The sequence below is a fragment of the Cylas formicarius genome, unplaced genomic scaffold, assembly GCF_029955315.1.
Source record: "Cylas formicarius isolate icCylForm1 unplaced genomic scaffold, icCylForm1.1 PGA_scaffold_10__41_contigs__length_53128322, whole genome shotgun sequence".
Classification (NCBI taxonomy): domain Eukaryota; kingdom Metazoa; phylum Arthropoda; class Insecta; order Coleoptera; family Brentidae; genus Cylas; species Cylas formicarius.
The window spans coordinates 11,467,950-11,482,385 of NW_026844214.1; the positions used below are offsets into that span (position 1 = coordinate 11,467,950).

General features: G+C 33.7%; 2 protein-coding genes across 2 annotated transcripts in view; one reads left to right on the forward strand and one right to left on the reverse strand.

The window, feature by feature from the left end:
- LOC132701014 (equilibrative nucleoside transporter 3-like) overlaps positions 1–14,436 on the reverse strand; it is a 65,466-nt gene that overhangs the window by 37,733 nt on the left and 13,297 nt on the right. The gene's annotated exons all lie outside the window — the stretch shown is intronic.
- On the forward strand, positions 477–4,724 carry LOC132705899 (uncharacterized). The gene is made up of 2 exons (XM_060676850.1): positions 477–779; positions 3,958–4,724. The coding sequence occupies exons 1-2, from the start codon at positions 596–598 to the stop codon at positions 4,431–4,433; spliced, it is 660 nt and encodes a 219-aa protein (XP_060532833.1). The 5' UTR covers positions 477–595; the 3' UTR covers positions 4,434–4,724.

Here is a 14,436-nt window from a genome sequence, read left to right on the forward strand (position 1 = left end):
AAATGCTAAAATTATATTCGAACGTGACCACATAAAAACAGATTTGGACACGGATTTGCGTCGTCGCATCTTTAAAAAGTTAAAAGAGTCGGCGATGGAAAAGAAGAAGACTGGAAGTGTTCGAAGATTAGCCAAAGATGCAAATATAGTTTCACTCGTAATTAGATGCAGTAACTGTAAATAATGCTTTAAAAGTTTGGCTGATTCAAATATACATGTACCAACTTTAAAAATCCACAGAACACAATCGCTAAAAGTGCAAGGTTAATGTTTAAAGAGCGGTCGCTCGTTATACACAAGTGTGAAACTTCGGATCGAAATTGCCTGGTGTACATGCGTACGTATACGCTTGTCGCGATTGAAGTCAAAAATCCGACCCGGCATACAACGACTCTCGCCCGGCGATGATCGCCGACTTCATGTCGGCTACGTCCGACACGAGACCGTAGAGAGAGGAACACGAGATATCCAACCGTTCGTCGTCATCGTATCGAACCGCAGCCTTTACCGGGTTAATTTGTTTGTGTCTGGTTCCTCTGTATTGACAACGATCGTGTTTTTCGGTATTTTATGTTATTAAAACAAAGACTACAAGATGTGCGATTATGAGGTTGACGCCCAACTATTAATTTCCTTAGTAGAACAACATGCCGAACTGTGGGACAATTCATCGGAGTATTACAAGCACAAGCAAAGGACGGAAGCGGCGTGGAACGACGTGTGCAGGGTCGTATTTCAAGATTTTGACATATTAACACAAACGGAAAAAATGGCAAGAGGTAAGGGTTCATTGAGGGCTCGGTTCAATAATAACCGACAAATTTGTACGATTTTTCAACCTTCGAAACATACTTCTTCAAATCACTTAATGAAACAATCCAAATATGAGCTCCGAGATTCATATTTTTATTTACAATAAAACAGATTTTTGAATATTTAAAATTTTGACAACTTTGACAACCCTGGTATTTAAGTCATGTAGTTACTGCATACATCGGATCTCGCAGTTAATACAACGAGGTACGGTTAGTGTTGGGACTAGTCAATTGAGAGTGGCCAATTAACTGGTCAATTGACCACTTCTTAATTAACTGGTTAAAAAATGTTTTAAATAACTTTTTGCGATTGTAGAGTGTTATCTATCATTACTTAATAATATATATTTTACAATAAATTATTATGCGTTTGTGATGTTCAATTTACCTATAACCCTGTTCAAGGAATATCCGAATAAGATACTTCGCGATTCGGGGAATCCCAATATCGACAAATAAATAGATATAAATTTCATGGTATTTTTAAAATTATTTCGGTCAATGGACACAAAATAATTTGACCGGTCAATTCTCCAGCCCTAGGTACGGTGTGGGGAAACGAGCGTTCCTATGAATTTGAAAAAAGAAAATATGTAAATCGTCCAAGACAAAACGCCGAAAATTATCTTTGAGGTTCTGAAATGGCCTCGAAAGAGCGTAATTACCGAATTGAATTGTTTGGAGCTGTAAATCTTCTTTGCTTGGTTAGATGCTTTTTACTCTATCTTTAACAGGATGCTCCAACATTTCCGGATTGCATTTTCTGATATAATGGGGAAAAAATCTGAAAAAAATTAAATGCAGTGCCCGACGACCCACAAATGCTGTTGCCAACATTTCAAGTACTAAAAGTAGTAAAATTCCTGCCTGATTTTAATTTCAATCAATTTTGTTGTCTATCATCGTTATCAATTTTCACTGGGTTATTGGGCTCTTGTTTGATTATCTAATTTCAATTCTTGAAAGGTGGACTACAGCATTTTGAATACGATCAACCATATTTTCAGGGATAGTAGGGTGAGTAGGACATTAAGGTCTGGAGATCGGGAAGGCACGGAAATAAAGTGCCCCTTCCTCTCCAATGGTTTGGCCATTTATTCTCGTTCTTAAAGTAACGTTTTCAAAACCGGCAATTGGGTTCTTAAAAAGCTCAAATAAAATTGGTTATTCGATCGTCAGTACCATACGTTCACACTCCACCTAATTTGATAATTCACTTCCAATGAGGAATCACTGGCTACCAATAATTCATATTTTGTAAATTGACTCCTCCATTACTCGAAATAGTAGCTTCATCGGTCAATCAGTTTCTAAAAGAGCCTGATGTAGTTCAATATGATAAGGGTGCAGATAGTGGTCTTTTAGAATGCGGTGTACTGATGTTTTCCTAATATCTAACTTATTGTTCTTACGCTTAAATGGAGAGTGATTAATGTGAACACAGGCAAGAACATTAGTGACGTTTTCTTCATTCCGAACTCGTCCTGCTTCGCTCAAGGATTTGCTAAAGAACTAAACACTATGGTGTTCTTAAAAAACGAACTTTCATTTCAATAACAACCGTGGATTCGAGATACTTATGAAACTATTTTTTTTGAGTTTTAAATTCTTTTATTCATATTTCAGTTTGAGATAAAGACATTCACTGGTTTCTTAGACTCTTGTTTGAATATCTAATGACGTTAAGAAATTCATATCGGTGCATTTAATTTTTTTTTCACATTTTTTTACCAGTATGTCTGAAAACGCCATCTGATGACAGAACTTTTTAACGATATTTATTTCCGGAAATGTTGGAGCATGCCAACCACTTTTCTTTTAGAGATAGAGTAAAAAGCATATAACAAAGAATATTTAAAGCTTTAAGGCAGTGTTCACTCTATGTATCATTAATATAAGAACATTTTGCAGAAAACGCATTTAAAACTTTGTGATTATGCTCTCTGGTGGCCATTTCAGAACCTCAAAAAAATAATTTTCAGCATTTGGCCTATTTAAAGAGGTCCTGCATATGCTGATTATAATGCATTTTTGACCATAAGGCACAGATTGAGACGGGTCATTCAATATGTGCATGTGCGAGTCGTTTTAACACTCTCTTTTAATCAATAACCCCTGCCATTTAAAATCTAACTGAATATGACCTTGCGGCGGACCATGGTCGCTGGCATCTTCTTCTGCTCTTACCAGTCACAGCGTAGGGAAGGAATACAAAAAAATACAAATTTGGGTGATTTTTAATATAAGCCGCAACAAAATCTTTAAAATACAAAAAAAATCCGCTAACACAACGAAATGGAAATCAGAGAATGATATTTAGCTAATGCACAGACAGAGCCTAATACTACAACCTGAATGAAATGTCAAATGTGCTACTCAAAAAGTTCCAAATGTTTTAATAATTATTAATCATATATCATAATTAAAAAATGGAAAGAATTAAACAAAAAATAGATACAAACATAAATTTGTATAAATTTCTACTATCATTAGAAATTTTTACGACCGGCCACTTTTACTGTCAACAGTGTGACTTCTTTTTAAATTTTTGACATATAAAGCAATTATTTTTCGAAGCTCCAACATACACGCCTTCGTGTTCGTGATGTGTACCCAACTTAACAAAGGTTTAACTTTCACGTGAGCGTGAATGAGACAATATGGGGCCCAACAGCACCCTCATTGGAGGCATAGACACTATCAACTATCTAAGTTACAAGCGCTTCAGCTGTCTCAGCCCTTGCGCGAAACATTTCCGCACCTGATACCACGTATTACATTTTACATATTTAAAGAGTTTAGTTTTTCTCGGCCAACTTTCTCATTTTTTATGTGATAATCCAAATTAGGTCTCTGCTATTGGCCACTTTCTTATTGTTAACCAAGAAATTGTTGAAATGAGCAAACGATTAGTATTTTTTTAGGCTTATGAATAGCTTGTACGTACCAATTCTGTATTTTGATTTTCCTCACAAGAGTAGCAAAAAAGTGTTTTGGAATTTTTGAGTCAACAGTCATTTGACAATTTTTGGACGACCGACACTTGATACAATTTTTTAAGTTTATATTTCATTGACTTTTATAAATGTATCTGATATTAGTAAAATTATTTTTTCATTGACATAGGCGTATATTGTTCCAGGTAAAGCAGTGAGAAGGAAATGGGCCAATATAAGGGACTCTTGGATGAGATATTTAAGGAAAGTTACGGAAGATCTGGAATGCGGAATGAAACCGCCCAAGAAGTACCTATACCATGATCAGTTGCTGTTTCTTACCAAGAATGGGGAAACACCAACTTTCGATACAGTTAAAACAGAAATTAAACCTGATTTCGAAGAGTCCTTAAAATCGGATGAATTTGAAGAATCAGTTGACAGCCTACTAGGCGCCGCTGATGTACCTCGAATAAGTAAGCAAAGAAAAATTGACACCGGAAAGGAAACATTGCTGTACGAAAAGCAACTTTATTTAGAAGAGAATCGTCATATATCTTTTTTTAAAAGCATACTGCCTTCGATAAATAATTTCAACGAAGACCAGGTTATAGATTTTCAAATGGGAGTTATGAAATTAATCAAAGATATTAAAGCATCTGGCTCGTCGCAGACGAGTTGAAACCATTTTACATATTTTTTTCTACTCCCGTCAGTAAAACACCTAACTACACACCAATATAGCGCGCTGGAAGCGTCACTTTACCACGTCAGTTTCGTTTCCCACGGATCCGAGCCATGTCTGACATTTTCGGGATTTTACCGCCCGGGTTTGGTAGAATGTTTTGCTTAATGAACGTGACAATATATGTAAATAAATTACGCATGAATCTAAGTAGTGTAATTTTAATTATTTGCACACTCTACTTCAAAATTACAAACCAACGCAACGTTTGTTTTAAAGGTTGATCCATATCGCTAGCGTGTCATGTATGTTATTTGACTTTAATTGTTTAAAATAACATCGATAATGAAGGGTGTTGAAACAAAATTAAAATATAGATGTGTTTGTTATTTTATTTACTTATGAACTATTTTCACAACCGATTTTCAATGATATGCCTAGTATATTGTAGCATTTTCCGAATACTAGTCTTGGTTGTTATTTTTACAGATTTTCGAGAATAGTTTTTTTTTCATTTAGCATAGCTCCAATTTAATGTCAGCTCTGCTGTTTGAATTTGTAAATCACTGAAATTATTGGAGTAGTAAACCAATGTCCTTATATAGCGATGAAAATTGATGACTCACCACTGAAATATCTTACATAAATGTTCTGCGATCGGGCGAGCATTATACCGTTGATTGTAATTCTAATTACACAGCACTTTCATTGTTTGTAAATTTCGTTGTAAAAGATCCAATAATTTCGGCATACTTCGATGGTGGGAGGAAATATTACAAAGAGTTGAATATGTCAATGAATTAAGTAAAAATAGGGTTTGCTTTTATTTTGCATTTTCAGTTACAACAAATGCTATCTTTGACGTCCTGATTTTCTGTTCTGATGGAACAATTCAGCAACCGCACGAATTTCCACTTATAGGTTCAATAGATTACTGCATTCATCTTCACAAAATCTCTTAATTTCTTCCAAAACTGCAATTGCATGTACATTACGGCTGCGTCATTAGTACTGTCTGGTAATTTAAGGAATGTTTTCGACTTGACACAACGACGAACGATACTCTCTTTAAAGCCACGTAATTCACAGAAACTCGACCAAACTTTACAAATGACCGTAATAAAAAGTATTACTTCAGATATTTTAATGGAACATTTCTGTTGTTAGTCCAGTAGACTCGAGTCTGAGAAAGTCAGCCCAAGAAAACGGCTGCAAACTGGATTTCCAATCGGAAAAGTTTTAATAAGGAAGGTCCAAGGGATGCGATGGTAAAAATGTTATAAATTCAGAGAAAATCTTCTTAACTGCGTTCCAGTAAAAGTTCTACTATCTCATCGTTTTCGTTTGCTCAACCGGCTTTCGTGTTTGACATAACCACATTAATCTAAAAACGTGAAATCAGCTTTTATTCTTTTATTGCATTGAGTTGAAAAGACAATTTTCTGTTCAAGTTAAATTTTACTCAACATATAAAAAATTGACGATCGTTGTCAAATCTTAAACCGGAATACGGAACCTTCGAGGTCAAATACGAACCATGGAAATTGTTGTTGGAAAGTTGGAAAACTGTTGGCTCGACTGGAAAAATTATTACAACAAAAAACTGTGAAAAATTAGAAACAGGCCAAGGATCCACAATGAATTTCGGGAATGTGAATTTGGATTAGACAAAATTAAAAATTACATAAATGACTAGTGCCTTCAGGTTACTCTAATACCGTGACAGATAAAAAAGACACACATACAGCTAGCTGTAGTCCAGTCATTGTAAGACATCCGCTTTGCGATAAAACTCGAAATTTTAGAACCTTGCGAAAAATAATTGGTGCTAACTAACTAACCAAAACTACCTCATGGAATAAATAAAAAATAAGTTAATTCTGGGAAAAAGTAAGTAAAAAAAGAGTAAAAAAAAAAGACCCTGTATAATACTCTATCAATAGACATCAGACATCGCTCTATTCCAGGGACCACCGACGGAATCAGTCGAGGCAATGATTATATAGGGTGTTTCACGGTTGATGGTAACTTAGACTTTCGAAAGAAATTTCCAAGTTTTGTAAATAGTATTGCACTACAGTTTCAGTTAAGCTCTGAAGAAATCAACAAGTCAAGAGGAATCTAGAAGTTTTGTAACTAGTAATACCTTAGTCGTTTACGCCGAACGGTACATTGAATTGTTCTGAAAATGTAATTAGTTCCATAGGCGGCTATGCTCTATCGATCTAAATGGGACACCATGTATATTATTGCATTTTCCGATCCACCAATACTTTATGATTGTTTTTGAATAATACGTTCCTATCTTTAGCGATTTTCGAGAAATTAATTATTCTCTTTATTTCTCGACCAAACCATTGCTTCAATTAAATTTAGGGGTAGAGAGTTAAAATTTTGAACGCAGCTTTGAGAGGTACTGTACAGTAAGTGCTTTTTTTTCTGCAGGAACTTCCTGTTTTTTATCACATATTCTGAGAACGAATTAAATTCCCATACCTAATTCGTTTGAACCTAAACTTTTAAATAAAAGCAAGTATTTCTGTAAAATACATCTTTCGGGTGGTCATGAAATATCCGCCTCATCTTAAATAATTAATTTTTCGTTTGACAGTACAATAAAGATTTACTCATTATTGATTCTGGTGCAAATTTGTCCATAAAATCAATTCGACATGGAAGAAAACCAGTTTTAATGAATTTATTATTACAATGAAACGCATAAGAGAAAATTTGCCAAAATTGGCAAAATCTTTAAACTGTTGTACGAAAAATATTTTAAAAGGCTATTTACACTAACAAAATGTTAGGAACTCAAAACAAAAATTGCGCACAGAAAAATCTAATTTTGCATTCTAAACACTTTAAGATCCGTTGGTGGATCTATATGTTCAAAGCATCGCATCGTACAATCTGATTGCGTAACTCTTCCTTGCTCTGCACGGGTGTCACATAGACTTTAATACACCCCATAGGTAAAAATCTAAAGGCGTGAGATCAAAAGATCTTGCTGGCCAATCCTATAGCCACAAACGACGAAATCCATGGTGATGAAATAATTCGTATATCCTATCTAGTTCGTACCAAGAATTCCGAATTTCTTGAATTCTAAGATTCTCGTGTAAATCAGTTACCACTGTTCTTAATATTTTGAAATATTTTGCAGCATACAATGATAAAAATTGCTTTATTATACTCTTTAAAGTTACTCTGAATTCTCATTTCTTTTGGTTCTTAAGGATTGTCGACAGCCCAGACTTCGATTGAAAATACCCTCTTCTGAAAATTTTTCTTCGTCGGCCGACTGATAGTAATAGTAAAGTAATGCCAAAGTAATCCAGTTTTCAGAGGAACTTGCTTCTATTTACGAAACCAAACGATTTAGGTATAGGGACATTATATATTTACAAACTAACCAAAACCAACCAACCCTGTATAATGTAGAACTAATTTTGATATTAAGAAATACCTCCCTAAGCTTTGTCCAAAATTTTCTACTGGCTCCAGTGTCGTAGTAATAATAATTTAATCGAAGCGATGTTTTCATCTAAAAAATGAAGAAAATAATTATTTTCTCGAAAACCACTGAAGATGGGTATGGTATTATAGTATATAGTATTATTGAAAAACATTCATAAAATACTAGCGGATTGTAAAATGCAATAATATAGGAGATATAACTTTTACATTTTCAATGTTGATAATACTTTTTCGAAGAGGCGGCAACGTCGCAGCATTTCAGATCGACAGAGCATCGGCGGAAACCTCCAAGGTATGATCTGTTCATAGATATAAGAAAGTGACCAATTGCTTTTGAACGGATTATCCAAGGGTGGTCATTAACATACAACGCAAAAAGTTTATTATTATTATTAATAATGCAATTAATAATTAGTTAATTAATAATTATTTATTATTAATTAAGGTAATAATCTTGTTGCATTGTATGACCACCCCTTGGATAATCCCTTCAGAAGCAATTGGTCACTTTCTTATATCTATGAACAGACTATACCAAGAAACGTGAAACACCCCGTATGTTATGTTTCACCTTAAAAATAACATTTCGTTGAAGTATGTCATTCATCTGGTTCAAACGGAGGTAAATCATACATGCAATTTGGTTTGGCTTATCTCTGAAATGACCTGGTAGCATTTTACATTTACCCTTCGGGTGCCAAGTTCGTTAAAGTAAAGGAACCATCTGAAAACCACTCCAATCTGAAGCTTATTGCATCTCGTGATCATATATTACAACCAACTTAACCATTTTTTAATTCAAAAACCTGGAAAAATGTTTTATCAGATAAGTAGTAACTTTTCATGTATTGATGATAACGTTTTCTTTGCTGAAATTCTCTTATGAATATTTCATGCGCGGTGCCCCCATACTTTCTCTTATGAATAGCAAATTTGTATTTTCGCTGCTGATAACACTTGTTTAAAGTGTTCGTCGCGCATTTTTCTCGAAAATTAATCTCGCCTAGTTTTTCGTTTGTTACATCATTCCTATAATTCAACAATTAACAATTTACTATAGGAATTGGGCTTAAAAAATTAGGACGATCAAATTAATATTAAGCGACTATAGGAAGAGTGTCGGAGCTGCATTCTATAATGCATTTTGTTTCACTATAATTTGTTTCAATTAATTCATAGAGAAGACAGTATTGGAATGTCGGCAACGGTTAAAGGTACGATGGCGGTTAAATTAGAGAAAAGTGGTTTTTAGTATTTAGAAACCGGTAGATTTTAGAAAAAAATTTAATAAAGGAGAAATAATTTGTTGACGTCCACCCTGTTAGCTTCTTCAGAGCTTAACCGAAACTGGTTTGCATTTTACTCTGGACCTGTATACTGTTTGAAGGGAACTGTGCTAAAGGACATGAAAATTGTCTCGGATGATTGATTCCCATATTGGTGAAAGGTTTAGAGATTTCGATGGATTCTTGGACTTTTTTTGGGTAAAGCAATTGATTGACCTTGACATTTTACACTCAGTGATCGATACCTTACCTAAAACTATCTCAACACGAATCACCGAAAATAATTTTAAAAATCTGAGAATCCATTGAAATCTCTAAACAACCAATCATAACTGCGACTGATGTTTTTACCTTTCACCAATATAGGATCAGCCAACCGAGACAAAGTTAATGTCCCTCATTAAGCTTCGCGCCCTTCAAGGAATATAGAGCAGATACAGTGTGTCTCAATTTTCATCCTTTCGGGTTTTGCACCCAATTACGGAAGTTACCTGCCGACGGCTATAAAACTCGGGTCCGGTAGCTATTGAAGGACAGTTCATTAGGGACGGACTCTCAAAGGTTTTGATAATAACATAATTTTTTGGTTTATTTAGGTGGATATTATCTTATTAAATTACACTAAGAAGAAATAATGACATTAAATATAGACAATAAATTCATATCTGTACATAATTCTGTCTGACTATCGGAGTCGTCATTGTCATTGAGTTTAATTATAATATCATTTATGTTGTTTTGTATAAAAATGTAAAAGTCCTCAATTTTTATAATGTGCTGTACTGAATTTTTCCAGCTCTCAATTGGTATGTTATTAATTACATTTTTTATCTAATTTATAACATTGAGACTTAAAGTAGGAGTAACATTTGTGCTCTGACCTTGACCTTTGACTTTACAGTATGCCCAAAAAGTGCAGCCAAACTATCGCATTCATACCGTTTTTTAATTGCATATGAATTTAAGAATTCCAAAAGTTGAGCTTGTTTGTAACTGAAACAAAAATAAATATCATTTTCTAACAAATATTGGGCAGGTTTCTTTTAAACCTTGTTGTTTAGTAAGTCATCTACTGATTAAAGTTTCCTAGAGATTTTTCTTATCCTGTTCGGCATCAAGCCACAAATGATAATCGTAAAATAACTTTTTCGAAATGCACAGCAAGAACGATTATCCAGCACTTCCACAAATGGTCAACACTCAAGAAATATATCAGAAAGAGAGAAATATATATACTTGGTCCACCACTGGCTTCTCAGAAAAGTAATTTGTTAATGGCTTTACCCCATAACAATAGGTAATAACATCGTTAAAGTTTTATTGAGGAGGTCCCTCGAAAGCCAACACGATGGCGATTGAGACAAACCATACTACGAGTATAATGCAAACCAGTTTTAGTTAAGGTCTCAAGCAGCCAACAGAATGATTGGCGAAACATCAGCAAGTTCGATTGATCAACATCCGCATTTTATTAGTTTTTTTTTAATGATGTAAATTATTATAAGAAGTCATGTGAGACAGTTGAATAATCCAACGGTTTTTCTACGATCAGTATTTTTTGGGCGCATTTTCGCAGAACCTCACGTGTGGCGTGACCGTCAGAGCTGACAGACGTCAAAATACCGAAAAATTCGTTCGCTCCCCACCCGTGGTTAAAGTAGCGGATATCTCGAAATAGCTAGCGACAGTGTTTAATGACGCTGATATTTTAAAGGAACAGTTTTCGCCAGTGGGTAATTGAGTTATTATATAGTAGAAAAGAATATTAAAATTTTAAACATTTTCTTCCTAAAATTAACGACTTTCATATTTAATAATAATATTTATATAAGTTTTAAAGATGACCACTTTTTTCTAATTTGACCGTCGTCGTAACTTTAACCGTTACTGACATTCCAATACTGTCTCTATAAATTAATTGAAACAAATGCATCATAGAATGTAGCTTTTGCTATAGTTGCTTAGTATTAATTTGATCGTCCTAATTTTTTAAAAGTAATTCTTATAGTAAATTGTTAATTGCTGAATTATAAGAATGACGTAGCAAACGAAAAACTAGGCGAGATTAATATTCTAGACAAATGTTCGGCGAGAATACTTTAAATACAAATTTGCTATATACCAATACTATCCCTACGAATGGGTTAGGAATTAATTAGTTTTGGTTAACTTAGAAGAGGTTAGAAACACGATACTAGCACTAAAAGCATTTATCCCGTCATTTGTAATAAAATCAGGTATGATACTTTATTTCGGTTTTTTACTCCACGTTTACGAGCATTTTGTTTCTGGCTAAAGCATACATATCGTTTATCCATAAAGTTTTATCGTTAATAAAATTTTTAATGCCTCCCAGATTTCTGAGATGATATCTTTATAATGTTTCCATTAAAAGTCTAACCGGAAATGACAATCTTTTTTTGTTTTAAGTTACGTAAAATATTTTTATACCTGATTTTTCTAAAATTTAATTTAGCGGCACATTTTTGCAAAACAACACGAATACATTCGTTGACATGGCCGTCAGAAATGACAAACGCCAAAATTCAAACCGTGGGTAATATTTCGGAAAACATCCGATTGCTCTCTAACACTTTTGGTAAAATCCTGGAAATGACCAACATGGCTCGTAGTAGTAGGTAACGAAACTGGCGTCCTAAAATGACGGTTTTTGTACGCTCAACCGGTGTATAATTGGTATATTATAGAAGGGAGTAAAAAATGATTTGATTAATTTTATGGATATAAAAGAAATTGTTTCAGTAATAAAAGTTAAACCACAAACTAAGAACCAAAAACCACTTTTTAAATCCTGAAGCTTAAGGAATTGTCCCCTTTTTCGCCGTTAAAATTAACTACCCGGTTCCTTCTTGTACAGATAAATGCTACTTTGGTTTTTATCGTTATTTGTCTAATTAACATCGAATCCGTATTGGTTCAGTGTCGCTCAATTAAGAAAAATAAATGAGAGTTCCCAGAATTTAGGCCCGTATAAAAGACGTTAAAATGTTCATACATATTCATGTCTTATCAGCAATAACTACTACAAAGTTCATCCGAAAAAGTCAAAAAGATTAATAACAACTAAATTGCCCATATTAGGTACCGTTCTGTTTATTGAAATCTTGAAGGTATCTAATTAAGTAACTACTCGGGATGACCGTTTTCCTTTTTTTAAAAATTTTTCTTAACTTATTCTTGGGAAAATAAAAAATATCGTTTTCATATGAAGTAATAGGACTCCGCTGGCTCAGAATTCTGAGATCTTCGCTTGTGAGATAACTAAAGTGAAGGATGGATATTATTTTTGTCTTAAGGATTTAGAAGGGTTTTACGGAATCAGCTTAAAACCCTCAGACTAAAATTATTATAATAAGCTTTTTAAGGGCGTTATAAAACTTAAAAAAACCGAAGCAGCCAATATCAAAAGGTTTGCACACTAATAATGTTCATACAAATCCATAAAAACTGTTATAAAAGCTAAGGTTTCTTATAAACCGCTTATAAATATCCGTTACCTTATAATAAATATTTCAGCTACGAAAAATATTCATATTCACTACACGGACGAATTCTTGGCCAAAGGTTGACATTTTATCTATGATTTCCGTGACACGGAATAGGTGGTCAACCTGGTTCCTGGTTTTACAATAATATTATAAAAATGTTTTTGTAATACTTAAATGGCGCAATTATTACCCAATTAAGTATAAAAGCCCATGAATTCTTTAAATTCAATTTTACATAATTAGAATTCTGGAAAGGCGGGTTTATTAATATCAATTAGTTTTGTTATTAACCAAGACTGATTAGTTTTTGAGAAGAAATTGTGTCTCGAAAATTTTAATGTTTTGTATATTTTGATAGTAATTAAATCTTAGAAAGCAATGTGTATATGACTTTAATTTTAACTGTCAAATTTCTGTTTCTGTTTATATATAATTGCGCTTTCGCACTATTAAAATAAAAGTACATAATGTAACACAGCACACACAACAGTACAATGTAATTTCTAATACGTACTTCCATTAAACCGTTGGAAAAGTATTTGTAATGCACATTGTATCAAAATTTCTTCTAATCAAGTCTAAAATGGCAATAATTTATTTTGAAGTTTTACGACCCCGTGCTCAGCAGGATTATTTATTTCGTATTTTATCTTTTACGGCCCTTAATGTATAGGCGGTCGACCAACTTCGGAGTACAAAAAAGACTAATGCAGTAACTTTATTTCCGAAATAAGAGCAACCGCTTTTATGGATCCATTTCCAATTAAGTGGAAATTATTGCGGTATAAATACAGTTTTATGGGCAATATCTAAGTAAATAGTACGTTCAGCATCGGACATGGTATTGTTTGGAAAGAGTTAAATCTATCATCTGTCGATTATCCGTCTTTCTTGTGTTTACCGTATTATTACAGCCTAATCGGCAATGGCAGATAAATCACCTTCTTTAATTAAAACCGATAGAAACGGTCTTAAGACATCGTAAATATATTTGAACATGTCTCCTTTGTTGCCAATTACAAAATTGTAAGCGCCTTTCGGGATCACCTGGATGTAATTTTTGGCAGATATTAATTTTGTACCATTTGATAAAAACTTTTTTTTAGGTATCTCCAAACACTCGCAGAGAAGAAGCAGGCTTCGCTTGGGGTTTTCCCGGGTTCATATTTAGCTACAAAATGCCAACTTTTATTGAAAACAATAAAATAATTTCACCTTAATCTTTCCTCATTCACTAAATTTTCTTTAGTTTCCTCATCCATTCTGCCTTCATATTGTTGCCTTAGTTTTTCGAACGAAGCAAACTCAGCGAAATATCTATGCCATAATTTAAACAAAGTTCGATGAGGTTGTCGTCTCTCAGGATAACTGTTCAAATATATTTACGATGTCTTGAGCCCCTTTTTATGGTTTTTATAATAAAGTTTTACCATATCTCGTTTTTCCTCGTTGGTGAAGTCCATTTTTAAAGACACTAGATACTAGTTATTAAAATGTCAATCGACAGATTTGAAAATTCATAACTTAATATGGTATTAAAGTTTTTGTTCAATATTTCGAATTTGAGAGAACACGAATACAACTTGTGAAACATGAATATTTATTTACACTACAAAAATCCAGCATGGCGACCATAACAAAAAATTAAGTTGATGATTGTTTGGGAAAAACGAAACGCCGTAAGGGATTTTAAACCTGGCCATAAGATGAAGCCTAAAAAGTTCCCAT